General features: G+C 33.7%; 1 protein-coding gene across 1 annotated transcript; it reads right to left on the bottom strand.

The window, feature by feature from the left end:
* Positions 1-7,858: 7,858 nt before the first annotated feature.
* LOC131856326 (putative pectate lyase 21) lies at positions 7,859-8,953 on the bottom strand. Its single transcript, XM_059207976.1, has one exon. The coding sequence runs from the start codon at positions 8,951-8,953 to the stop codon at positions 7,859-7,861; it is 1,095 nt and encodes a 364-aa protein (XP_059063959.1).
* Between the last annotated feature and the right edge of the window lie 4,192 nt (positions 8,954-13,145).

The raw sequence follows: 13,145 nt of genomic DNA, 5'->3' as shown, positions 1-13,145 counted from the left end.
TAACCGATTTACTCTCCTTTTTTCATTTTGACCGAGTAACCAAACTTCCTTCATTCACCGACTAGACAGGTTTCCTATATTTAGCGACTTGACAGACTTCCTGTAAAGTGCTTCAAAAGACTTTGATAGAATTTCAAACTTACTAATACATCTTAATTATGCAGATTTTGAATTAAGTACATAATAGAATAGGAATTGTTAAGATTTTAACCTTCAGAGAATGCAGTCCCTTCATACCTTTACCGATTAATTTGGAATAGGTGCACCTAACTCGGTAGGTAAGGTGCTTCCTTCATTTGACACAATTTCCTTCTTTTTCCAAATCATCTTTAATTTTTCTTTTATTTCTTTAGTGTCTTTTCTAGGTTGATCTCTGCAATCTCCAGCTAAGTGTCCAACTTTGTGATAATGAAAACATGCCATACCAGGATTTCTCCATGATCTTCGGTTGTTAATTCCAAACCTTATAAAACAGTTGGCACTTATATGTCCATATCTTCCACAACATTCACACCATATCCTTGTATTGTAATCCCATGGTACTGCAAAATACTGTCGGTAAGGATCTATGTGAGTTCGGTAACCTCTAGCATTTGCTCAATGTGCATACCACATATAGTTCTTTTGCTTAAACCAACACTTCTCGGTACTATATCCATATCTATTACGGTTTTTACAAAACCCTTTGAATTTTGCCTTCTGATAATTGTTAACAGACTTTGTCCTACATTGATTAGATGTGTGATCATATTTATTGCAATTGTAACAATAACCATTGGACTTAGTGACATTCGGTTGCTTACCTTTTCTGATTTGGCATATGTTGACAGTGTGACCTTGATTTCCATAGTAGTTGCAAATAGGCTTCTTTCTTTTGATGTTATTCTTGTTTCCAACTTGCTTTGATGATTCTCCTCTCTCGGTAGTATGAATTCCTTTCTCGGTAGAGACTTTTCCTTTGTAACCGAGTCCTGCATCTTTGTTGGGTCGTCTTGTATTCAGTTGCTCATCCAACATCTTTGATGCTTCATAACTCTTCTTCAGTGTTTCTTTGGATTTCTTCTCTGTTTCAAGTTCATTGGTTAACTTTGATACTTCAAGTTTCAATGCTTGATCCTCATCATTCTTCAGAATTGCTTCATGATGTGCATAACCTAGTTGATCTGATAGGTTTTGTTGAATTCCAGTTAACCTTGTGATTTCATCATTCTTATTAGATACTAAGACTTCAAGTTGTTGTTTCTCTCTCTGTAGATCTCTTTCTTTATCCTCAGCTATCCTTAATGCATCAAGATTTTCAGTCATCTGTGTGCTGAAATGTTCATGTTCTCTTTTCATTGCTTTTAGTTGATCAGATAGTGCTTTGTTCTTTTCTTTCAATACTCCAATCAATTCTTCAGTTTTGTCAGATATGCTGTTCTCAGATGATGTCTCAACTTGTTCCACTAATTCTTGAGAGTCCTACAAATCATCAGATAATCTTCTTCTCACTTTCAGAGATTTTTGCATTTGCCTTTGCATGTTTGCAATCACTTGATTAGCATGATCCAACTCTTCTTGCAGATACACAATCCTCCGAGATTTTTTATAGCCTTCCATTGATAAGATCTTTCTCTTTAGGTAGTTAAACCCTTTTCCAAGATTCAAGCTCTGATACCAATTGTTAGGCCTAATATGGAAAGCTAATGTACTGAGAGGGAAGGGGTGAATCAGTACTCCAAAACTTTTCTTCAATAATAACTTTACTGTTATGCATAAACTGAATAGTGCAATAACATAATATAAAACTAAAACAAATAGATAACAATCATACATGATTCACTCCATAACACATATATTTTGGTTACGCAGAAACTCTTGGTTAGAGAGAAAAACTGTGGTGGGGATGGCACCCACAACTTCACTACTGCAATAATAAAGAGTGCTCGGTTAGAGCTACATGTTTAGCTATTTCTGATAGCTTACCCTGTTAGGAGTAACAAGATCTGTTAGATCTACCTTGCTAAAGGATTTTACAACACTTCATCTAAATGCTGCACCTAGTTAGAGGCTTTACAATTTATAGACTTGGTTAGAGTCTTTTACCCTATTAAAGGTTTCTCTTACAACTTCAAAATATTACAATACAATTATTACAAATATTTGCAACTTTACATCTGGAATGTTATAGCAGATTCTATGTGCTCATAATAAGATTACCTTGCTTATAGCATACCTCGGTAATCCATATAGTAACTCGGTAAACCCTTCTATTTACTCTGTTCTTCAACTATTCTCTGAAAACCTTCTCGGTGACCTCTGTGTCTCTGTAACAGTCTTCTTACACTCATGCACACACCTCTTTAACTCTTAACTCATGCTGTATAAATAGATCTCTTATGATGGTGATCCTTTCATTGCTTCGATCTTACAAACATGATTTATTGAATGAATAACCATGCAAATTATTTCATTGGTTAAATGACCTCAAAATCATACACAATCTTTAAGTGCAATTTCCAATATGATAACAGTTAGATGTGCCTCGATCTTGTAACACGTTTTCATATGCATGTCCAGGTTCAATGAATCTGGTAACACGTTTCACTCAGTGTATAGCAACTCGGTGTGTCATCTTTGCTACTTGGTAGACATGAAATGATACTCGGTAGACAGCTCAGTGTATACTGCGTTTTGTGACTGCTTTCTTCTGTAACCGACTAGATTGTGCATATCGACTGAATATCTCGGTAATAGATAACCGACTTAGAGTATATAGTATAACTTTGACATAAAACTAATGGCAATTTGATAAGTAGTAACAACTTTAGTTTGGGATTTAAGACACTCTTTAGAATACATACTCATGCGTTCACCATTATAGCAAGAGAACTTAATGTTGGGGGGTGTATAGGATCACTCTTTCTTTAGTAGGGAATGAGTTATTGATTGTATACTTGTGATGGATTTAGTCTTTAGGGGGTCATGTTAAGTCCTTTTTATTCCTTGTACGCATCAATTTTCATGTTTTCTTTTTTTTAGAGGGGGTTTTTTTCTTATGATTTTTTCCTATTTACTCTATTTGTGTGATGAAAGTGAAAGCTTAATCAACTTCATTGATGAAGAGTGACAAAACTTAAACACAAAGAGAAAATGTAGTTCTATAGAGTTACAATTTTAGGTTATTTACTTAGCAAAATTTTAGGTTATTTACTTTTTATTTCTCATGTCATTTGTCTATTACACTTTTCATAATCCTATGTTGCCTTATCTTGCACCTTGTCTATTTACAAAAGGATAACTCTTATACATTTTGTGTAAAAATATCATTCATTTCTTTCTACTGTATTATCAAAGGTTATTTTTTATTTTACAAGTGATATTTAATTTCTCAAGTCTATTGCAGTACTATTACAACATGGGTTTTATTTTAGAAATGGAACCACTATAATAAATGTAGGCTAGTAAAATACCTATATGAAACTGTAAGACAAAAGGTTCATGAAGTCAAAATAATGTGGATAATGTAAAACACAAGAATCAATCACAATGTATTACATAGATAAATGAATGCAATATCCCATAATTGGATCATGAAATGTTATATTATTTATAAAAAGTGAGGAGAAAATTAAGTATCATGTAAAACTGAAAGGTATATAAATAATTTTGTGTGCTCTTTTACTACTTAGATTTTCTCCTTTAACTATTTGATAAGAACATTAGACATATACCTAATACCTTGATTATCTTTCTATTTTGTAGGTGTAATGATTTAAATTTTCCTTGTTCATGGGGACCTAGTCGATGACCTTTACATTCTATTTTTTTTCACAAAATTTAATTTCTTGGACTATACACTCTATCAAGTGCTACAATATATGTGTCACTCTAAACAAGGGCGTGACAAACTAATTAGACTTTTTGCACTTGAGTACCACTATTTGTAGGAAGTAGTGGACATCAATATTTGGATATGCCCATAAAGCATAATGGAAAATAATCTTTCCTTGGTGTTTGTCTAGGTCAATCTAATAAATGCGTACACATAGACATAAAATAACATGGAGAAATGAAGCCTACATTGGAATTAAATTGGTAGTCTCTAATGGCTACTGGAAGATCTGGCTAGAGAGTGTCTCATTAAACATTATCAACTATTTAAAGGATGCTCAAGCTCCTAGTTTGAAAATCAAAATCTTAATCCTTGATAGCATTGAAATGCTTAAACCTTTTGATGATTATAAAATCTCCCATATTTTTTGCGAAGGTAATAAATTTGCTGATGGTCTTGCTAACGTTGGAGTCAAGCAACCTAGCATATTATGGTGGGGGACATTTGATCGAATCCCCATGGAAAATAAGAATCTCATTGTTGATGATAAATAATTATGCTAAAATGATAACAATAGATTTGTAATAATGGCTCATTACTCTTGGCTCATGCAAATGAGAAGGATGAGATGTTTGATCCCCTTGATGGGAGGAAAAGGTAGGACACCTTTTTACAAGCTTTCTTGGCCCATTGTTTTTGCTAGTCTGGTTTTCACTTGCTTTATGAGGTCTAGATTTCCCTTGTTTGATCTTTGGATCCTTGCGATCTCCTATAATATTATGGGTGGCGAGAGAAATGGGGCTGAGCCCACTTCTTGTGAAAAATAATAGAACAACTATCCTATTTGGGGTAAACTTCAATGGGAGGCATCACTCCATATCTAAAGAAACTCCATGCCCATGACCCTCTGATGATCAATGCTTTTCTAGAAGGGTGGCATAATGGGATTTTTCATGTGTATAAGGTTGAAATCTTTGTCACTGAAGACCTTATTGTTGAAATCACTAGAATGTTAGTGGAAGGAAATTTTTTATAGGGATTGAAATGTGTCTAATAAAGTAGTAAATATCTTTTGCAAAGAAGATGAATGGAAGAGGGTTAAGTAGACTATAGATGGGGGTTATGACCATGTGTCCATCAAATCCATTTGGTTTGAAGTTGCAAAATTTATCATGAGGTACATAACCCTTGATGGTTGATTTACAAGCTTGTTTAGCTATCATTTCATGCATGACAGATGGATCTCTTTTCCCTTTTATCTTCTTTCTTCTCTTTGTAATGGGATTAATGCTCACACAAAGAACCCCAATTCCCTAGTTCTCCATGAAGGCCTCATTTTACTTCTCATGGAATATGCTAAAGCTTTGTCTATTCAGCCTAAACTGTCATATTATAAGCATAAAATTGAGTTTTCCCAAGATGTTCATTAGAATGACTTTGATTTTTCTATTGACCCTAAAAATGACACAATTGACAATGAAGCTTGCTACCATCTTGGTAATCACAAACACCCTAAGAAGGACAAATTTTCCCCCAATTGGCCCCATGGGTATGGATGTGATAAAGATGACCTAGTTTATGTGCCCTTAATGGAATACATTGTAGACTCCCAAATCCCAAGTTTTACTAAGAAGGGTAAATATTAGGTGGGCGAATCCTCAAAATTTTCAAATTACAAAAAGGCTAAAGTAAAGAAAAAGGCCCTAATTTATCTATTCTGTGATTGAGGATAAAAGAAAGACAGTACCCCCCATGTCAAGAAGACTTTGGAGAAATCAAGTGTGAATGTTAAAAAGATGATAGATGAGGAGGTAGAGAACAAAGCTGGCATCCCTAATTATGGGATAGAATAGCATGGGATGAAATTCCACATTGAAATCTCTATTGAAACAAAGAAAAGTATCATCCTAGAAATGGAAAAGGAGTCCTCTGCCGCCGGGACTAGGGACATGTTGATGGCGGCCTTGGATGTGACAAAGGGACAAAATAACCTTTTCAAATGGATGATGTCTAAAATCAAATTCCTTAAGGATAGGGTTAATACCCTTAATGACAAAGTGGATTTGGGGCACAATAGTTTGAACAAGATCCCTACTTTGGAAAATGCTAATAAAATGCTTGCTCTTATCCAAAATGTGGCAAAGGATATGAAAATTATAAGATAGATCATGAGGAAAAGATTAGGCTTCTAGAAGAGAACATCGATAAGGTACATGACAATCTTAGTGTTGTTGTGGCTGTGAGTAGAACAACCATGCAAATTAGTACCGACGGTCTTAAACAATTGAATGAAAATGTGCAAACCCTTAAAGATTTGACAAAGGGTAACTTTGGCCTTCCTTCTACTATTATGAAGGACAAAAGGGAGGAATGTTGTTATAGATCAACATGGTGTACAAGTACATAACCTAATCTTGGCCCCTCAACTCAAACGTGTAGCCATGATATAGGTAAGATTGACCAAGCCCATACTTTCCATGATGTTTTGAACATAAATGAAGGAGTGATTCACTAGAATGAAGAAGCTACAAAAATGTTAAAGAATATTTAATAATCATTCGGGGCTATCGACGCTTTGGTTTCCTTTTATTTTGTCGCTGGTCAGCTTTTGGTTTGTGTCTAGTTTTTCCTTGGTGCTAGTTATCCTTTTTTGTTAAGGGTTTTGGGGTCCCTTCAAAACCTGTTTTATTCCAATAAAAAATAAATTATTTTGAGAAAATAAATGCAAAGGAGTGTTCTTATTTCTAGAAATAAGGTCTTTAAGTAATTGTAATATTACGCATATTTTAATTTTTTGTGCAGGAAAACTAGTATCCTCTCTTTTTGTGCTGCCTAAAATTTTGTGCAATAAATTACAACTTTCTTAGGGTTGATTGTCTAGATCTAGGTTATTTTGTATGAGTGAGTATGATTGGTATCCCACATATTTGATTTTTTTAATCAAATTTATTGGAGAATATCAAATATATAGGAATGAGTGGGTGTGAAGGTTTGAGGAATGATGCCAACTCAAAACAAGATAGTGTCATTTATCAATATGTAATTGCCTTATGACATTTTCTCAAAGTGAGCACAAAACTAAAGAGGAATCCCTATTAATATTTAAATTTCACCATTACCTCGATATGTAAAGTGGGAAGAGAAAGGAACTATTGAATCTTTTAGGTTTTTTTCACATTTGATATCTTTAAGATAAATTTTTTTATTTTTATGTGTTTCAATATAAAACTAATTCACATAAACTACACATTTAAATGGTATAATTCGTAGACCATACAAATTAATTAAAATAAAATTGAAATAGATTAAATTATTTTTTTACATGTTCATTATGAAAATAATAATATCATACACAAAATTTGGATTTCAAAATTTTAAAAAATCAAGCTTAACAAAATTAAATATGTGAGTCTAATATGGATAAAAACATGTCCACCCATAAAATTTTAAATATTAATTCTAGAAATAACATTGTTAAGTAATTCTAATGTAAAGCATATTCTATTTTTTGTGTAGGAAAACTTTATGCTCTCTTTAAGTGCTGCCAAAAATTTTGTGCAATAAATTACAAATATGATAGGGTTGATTATCTAGATCTAGGTCAGTTTGTATATGTAAGCCTATAGGTAGCCCACACATTCAATGTTGTTAGTAAAATTTGTTAGAGAATGTCTTCAAATATATAGGAATGAATGGGTGTGAAGGTTTGAAGAATGATGTCAACTCAAAATAAAATCATGTCATTTATCAATATGTAATTGTATTTAAGAAATTATTAATATAAAATGAACACAAAATAAAAAAGGAATGTCTATGAATATGCCACTTTCACCATTATAAAATTATAAGGTGGGAAGAGAAAGCCTCAATCTCAATCTTTTAGAAATTTTTTCACATTTGATATTTAGCAGAAAATGGTTACAATGCTATTTGAAGAGAAAATTCAAATATAGGTAAACAAAATTGAGTAATTGGCGGGATTGCAGAAAATAGTTAGAATGCCATGTTATGTCAGGCTTAGACCGAGTTGAGGAGGAGAGGAAGTCAGGGAAGAAGACATGCCCGGGCTTGGGAGGGATTGAGTGCTCCTGCGCAGCGTCGCAGCAGGGAAGAAAGTTGTTGAGGTGGCAAGACGGGAGGGGGCTTTACTTTGCGAGAGGGAGAAACAGATGCCGCTGCAGTTTTGAGAAATTGATGGAAAGTAGCCCCATTGAAGAGCAGATCTCCTTTGGACTCGATGTGGGGAGTCTGGTCCAATGTTCTAGCTAAACTGTGATCCCAGGGGGTTATCTCTTTTTTGGAGCCCGCCTGAAAGACATTGGCTTCGGATTGGATGGTGGCATGAGTGCGGGCGCCAATGGCGTAGTAACCCCAGTTGGTGTAGAGGTTGTTGAGGACATGGCAATATCCCCACCTGCAATGAGGCATGCGTTGGGTGGAATCCTTGAACCAATTTCTGTACACCGTGAAGCGCATGCTTTTGTCCCGCTGTTCGTCATCGGAGTTGCCCAGCAGAACGCTGAAATTTGTGTTGGCGAGAATGGAGTTGGAAATGGTGACGTCCGTGCTGGCAGTGTTGACGGAGATGATCTTGCCAATGCCTGTCATGCGAGTGGGATCTACAAATGTGAGATGATCCATCCAGATTAGGGTGGAGCCATCGCTGACATGAATGGTGTTCTCGCTCTTGTCTGCGGGGGCGTCGATCTGCAGGTTGTGGAGAATGACGTTGGCAACCCCTGGCAGGGCGAGCTGGGCGCCGCCAATGGTGACGGTGAAGCCCCGGCCATCAATGGTGGTGGAGCTTGGAATCAACAGTTTGTCCTTGAGAAGGATCTTCATGCTCCGGGAGAAGGTGATCCACACGTTTCCCTTGCCAAGCCCGTATCTCAGACTTCCGGGCTGCGGGGACTGCGGGGAATCCTCAGAGCTCGTCACCACGTAAGACTTAGACTGCCCCCCCTTTACGGTGGAAGCGAAGCCAAACGCGCAGCGGGGCAGTGCGTTCCCCCTGGCACAGGCAGACAATGGGCACCGCGTTCCGTCTCCATCCTCAGGGCATTTATCATTCGCTGCTGCTCCAGAAAAAATTAGAACCAATACACACACACATAATCTACTCATTCTGAACACCTCCATTTACAGTAAGAATACCCACTGGATTTCAGGCCCAGCTGTTGCAACACCAAACAGTATGTACGTGTCGCAGTGCATCATGGTTGTCTTGGCCGGCCTCAATTTATAGTGTTGCATTCTGTGAGCCTCCTTCGACGAATGCAATGCTTTGAGCAGTTGTTTATTAAATGCAACGCCGCCAGAACTTAAGAACTTAAGTCTGAAAACATTCCATTCGAAGTCACTTGAGCTTATTTAATTTTCGCCTCCCATCATTTAATAATTTTCACCTCATCCCTGCTAACTTCTTTTTTTAATTTTGTCTTCTTTGTCTTTGCAAAACATCGATAGTGGTGATGTAAAATAACCCCGATAGGCTGTATATTGGTCTCACGCCCGATCATGGTCTCTACACTTTATTGCTGCGTACAGTGGAAATATTAGAACGGAAAATTTAATAGCTCTATGTCCACAGCTTCAACTTGTGATATCTCAATGTAACAAAACAAGTATATGGAAAATATAATTTATTTTTATATTTTGAATGGATATCACTATTTATTTATTTCCAAATTAAAATTGATATTAGTCGATATCATGAAACTGAAAATGGAAATTGTTAATTTGAAAAAAAAACCTTAACTTTGTTTCACCATAAATCTGATAACATTTAAATTTGAAATTTTTTCCCATATATGAAAAATTGACATTAATATTAAAAAAATTATCTTAATTTTCTAATTAAGTATATTTGATCTATTTTATGATTTAAATCAATTCATATATCAAATGTGTTTTGCATATCAATTTGGGTCATAAATTTGAATCAATATCAAATTTCAAAACCTATAATAATACCTTCATGTTTTATTTACCAATTTGGATATGTCAATTCATAAATTTGAATCAATATCAAATTTCCATTTTTGTGGGCTATAATAAAAAATATCTTCCACTTTAAATTATTATCTAAATTTGATAATTCATCATTTAAAATTGATATCTTGAAATTAGTAAATCAAAATTGATATCTAAAAAATGACATAAAAAAATTAAATTAATATTAGATTCAATATATCACAATTGAGGTTGATATTTTAAAATTGATATCAAATAAATGATATTAAACTTTGTATTTAAAATTTAATATGAATATAAAAAATTTGAGATAGTTCAATTTATTTAATTTGTAATAATTTACCAATTTAAATATAAAAAATTAATATATAGATCAAAATTAAAATTTATATATCAACATTAGTTTATTAGTATGTGTGTGCATCAATTCATGAATTTGAATTAATGTTAAATTTCAAACTAGGATACATCATAATTTAAAAATTGATATATGAATTCAATTTAAATTGGCATGAACATTTGAAATTGATATAAGAGTTGGATATAAAATATGAATTTTTATTTTTATATAAAATAAATCAATTTCCATATCAAATATACATTTAAATTTATACCTATTTTAAATATGAAATCAATTTAATTTGGCATGAACATTTGAAATATATATATGAGATGGATATTATTTATTTTTATATAAAATAAATCAATTTCCATATCAAATATACATTTAAATTTATACCTATTTTTAATCAAACAAGGGTTTGAACCTTTGTGGCAATATCAACAATGCCACATCTTAACCATCAAATCACAAGGTGCACTCTTAATTTTATAATTTAATTTAAATTATTAGGTCAAATTTAATTTTGGATGTGTATATTTTATTTCAATTTGTAATATATCTGACACATCAATTTAAATATATATAAATAGATGTGTATGATTTTCAAGGTGTAGCTTGTTTTTAAGTTATAAGTTTTGCATTTAGTAAAGTTTTCTATTAGAACATTTATATTTTATATTTTTTTTTCATTGGTAATGGGCCGAAGCCGATGATGTCGACATACCTTACCCCCTTGAGGGATTTGAACTTGTGACCTCTCTTTCAAGAGAACAAGTTCTCCAACACTAGGCCAACTCAGGCTGTACTATAATTTATAAATTTTTAATATTTAAAATTAAATTAAATTTAATTTAAATAAAATATAAATATGTTTTAATAAAAACTTAGAGGCTGCAAAATGGCCTAGAAGTGTTTATAACTAGCATAATAATTTACATCTTGATATATCTCATCACGATATTTCAGGTGCTTCAAACCGTTTGTTAATTGGACACTTGGTTCAAAAGTTATCGCCTTCAAAAGTTGGGTCTTGTAAAACAAGAAATATAAAAAATGTGTTGGACACATAAATGAGCTATAAAATAGAATTAAATGTGTTGGGGTGTGTATTGAAACATCAAAGGTCATCTTATATTGGACATAATATGAGTTCCATCCTAGGGTGGTTTTAGCCCATGGTTTTGTAATACCATGCACGATGGTTTCATGCATTGCATCTCCTATATATTAGGTGGATGAGATGGAGGTTGCATGTAACAGTCTTATAGCTATTGAGTTATCTATGGATCTCCGTTGGTGATACTCCTTTGAGAAGATTTCTATATAAAATATTTTGTAATCTATGGTTGATTTTTGAATAATTTATTGGGTGCTTTTGGAGTGTGAGGTTTTTTTACGGTTTTACCCACATAAATCATTGTGTAGTGGTATGCCTACTATTTATGTTTATTTCTATTTTATTTTTGTAGCTATTGTAAAGATGTTTTAAAGTTTTACATTACTCTCCTCTTCAAATTAGTTTAGGAAGTTGTTCCACTACTTAACTTATCTACAAATATTGACTAGAAAATCATCTATCACTTATAAATAAAATGGTTATGAGTTGGTCCAAAATTTTTTGATACTTAAATAGTTATACATAGGAGTTTCTATAGAGTGAGCACACACCTCATTGAGGAATGAAATTTTTATAGCATAGTCACCATTGTTGATGAGGTTGATAACCTATCTTCATATTGGGTTAGTAAATAAATTTTGTGGCTATGCAATAGTATTCCATATGTCAATCTTTCACTAACAACTCATGGCATTTTGATCCAAAATGATATAGTGTTATCACATGATGTGGCATAAATGACTAGAGATGATGATTTGCATAAGTTGAGCACATGCTTACCCTATTTTTTATTTTATGTCTAAATTTTATTATCATAGATTATGAGATTCCTCTTAATTCCATGTTTTTAATTAAGATAAGGGTTTTTTGAGAGTGCGCAAACCTTGTTACAAATAAGGATGACTACCAAAAAATTCACCAAAAAAACCTTAGATAGGACAACCAAATAAAAAAGAGCAAAAAGAAGCAAAGCTTCCATTAAAAAAACACATAGTGGTCAATCATTGTAAATGAAAGTTGGGGCCTAGCTTTAGGTAAAATAGGAAAAATCACGAGTTCAAAACTATGATCTATACTGGCTTTTCTCATTATGACATGCAATGATCCAAGAAGCATCATCTCTACATGTTGAACCTTTAGGAGCAAGGGAAAAGGCACCGCCTGAACAAATAGATAAACCTCCCTAATGAACTCCCCATGAAGGGGGGAGGCCTTACTATCTTGAGAAAGAGAGTCATGAACCATAGAGAAAATAAGACATGTTCTTGAAACCACAAATAAGAGGGTAATTACAACAACAACCATGACAAAAAATACTTAAAGCAATAGATGGGGATAAAATTGAATAGTTAGAGTACATCGAATCATTCTTTAGAGCAGTAAGAAATACTTTGAGATGGTTAGAGTAAAAAAATTTCCACTGGGTGGGAGAAAATTTTGGATGGGACCCATGAGGGTAACATGAAGCCAAATGACTTGTAGTAAAGTAGTGTGTGCAATGGAAAGGGTTATGATAATCAATCATCTATGTCCAAGGTTTCTCACCCACCTTTAAGATCATCTCACCAATAAAAGCCTTAAAAAAGATCCATTTCCACTAAGATTCAAGCATATGACACGTGGGATAAATTACTATGTTAAGTTCCACATTGTGGTAGTGGCTTGACTTATTATTAATAGACTCATAGGTTGAATTGCACTAGAAATAGACAAGGAGGTAAGAAAGCCTTACCTAGACCAAAGTGCCCAAATCATCATTTTGGGGGGAGAGGGGGTTTCTTGAGTGAGTAAATTTGGGCGGGGTCTCTCTTGTTCTCTTGTCTTTTGATTTTGTGCTGTTTTGTTTCATCATGGTTTCACCTAAGTTTCCTTTGTTAATTGCACATAACTATGCTTCT

Source organism: Cryptomeria japonica, chromosome 1, assembly GCF_030272615.1.
Source record: "Cryptomeria japonica chromosome 1, Sugi_1.0, whole genome shotgun sequence".
NCBI lineage: Eukaryota > Viridiplantae > Streptophyta > Pinopsida > Cupressales > Cupressaceae > Cryptomeria > Cryptomeria japonica.
This window is presented reverse-complemented; position numbering and strand designations above follow the sequence as displayed.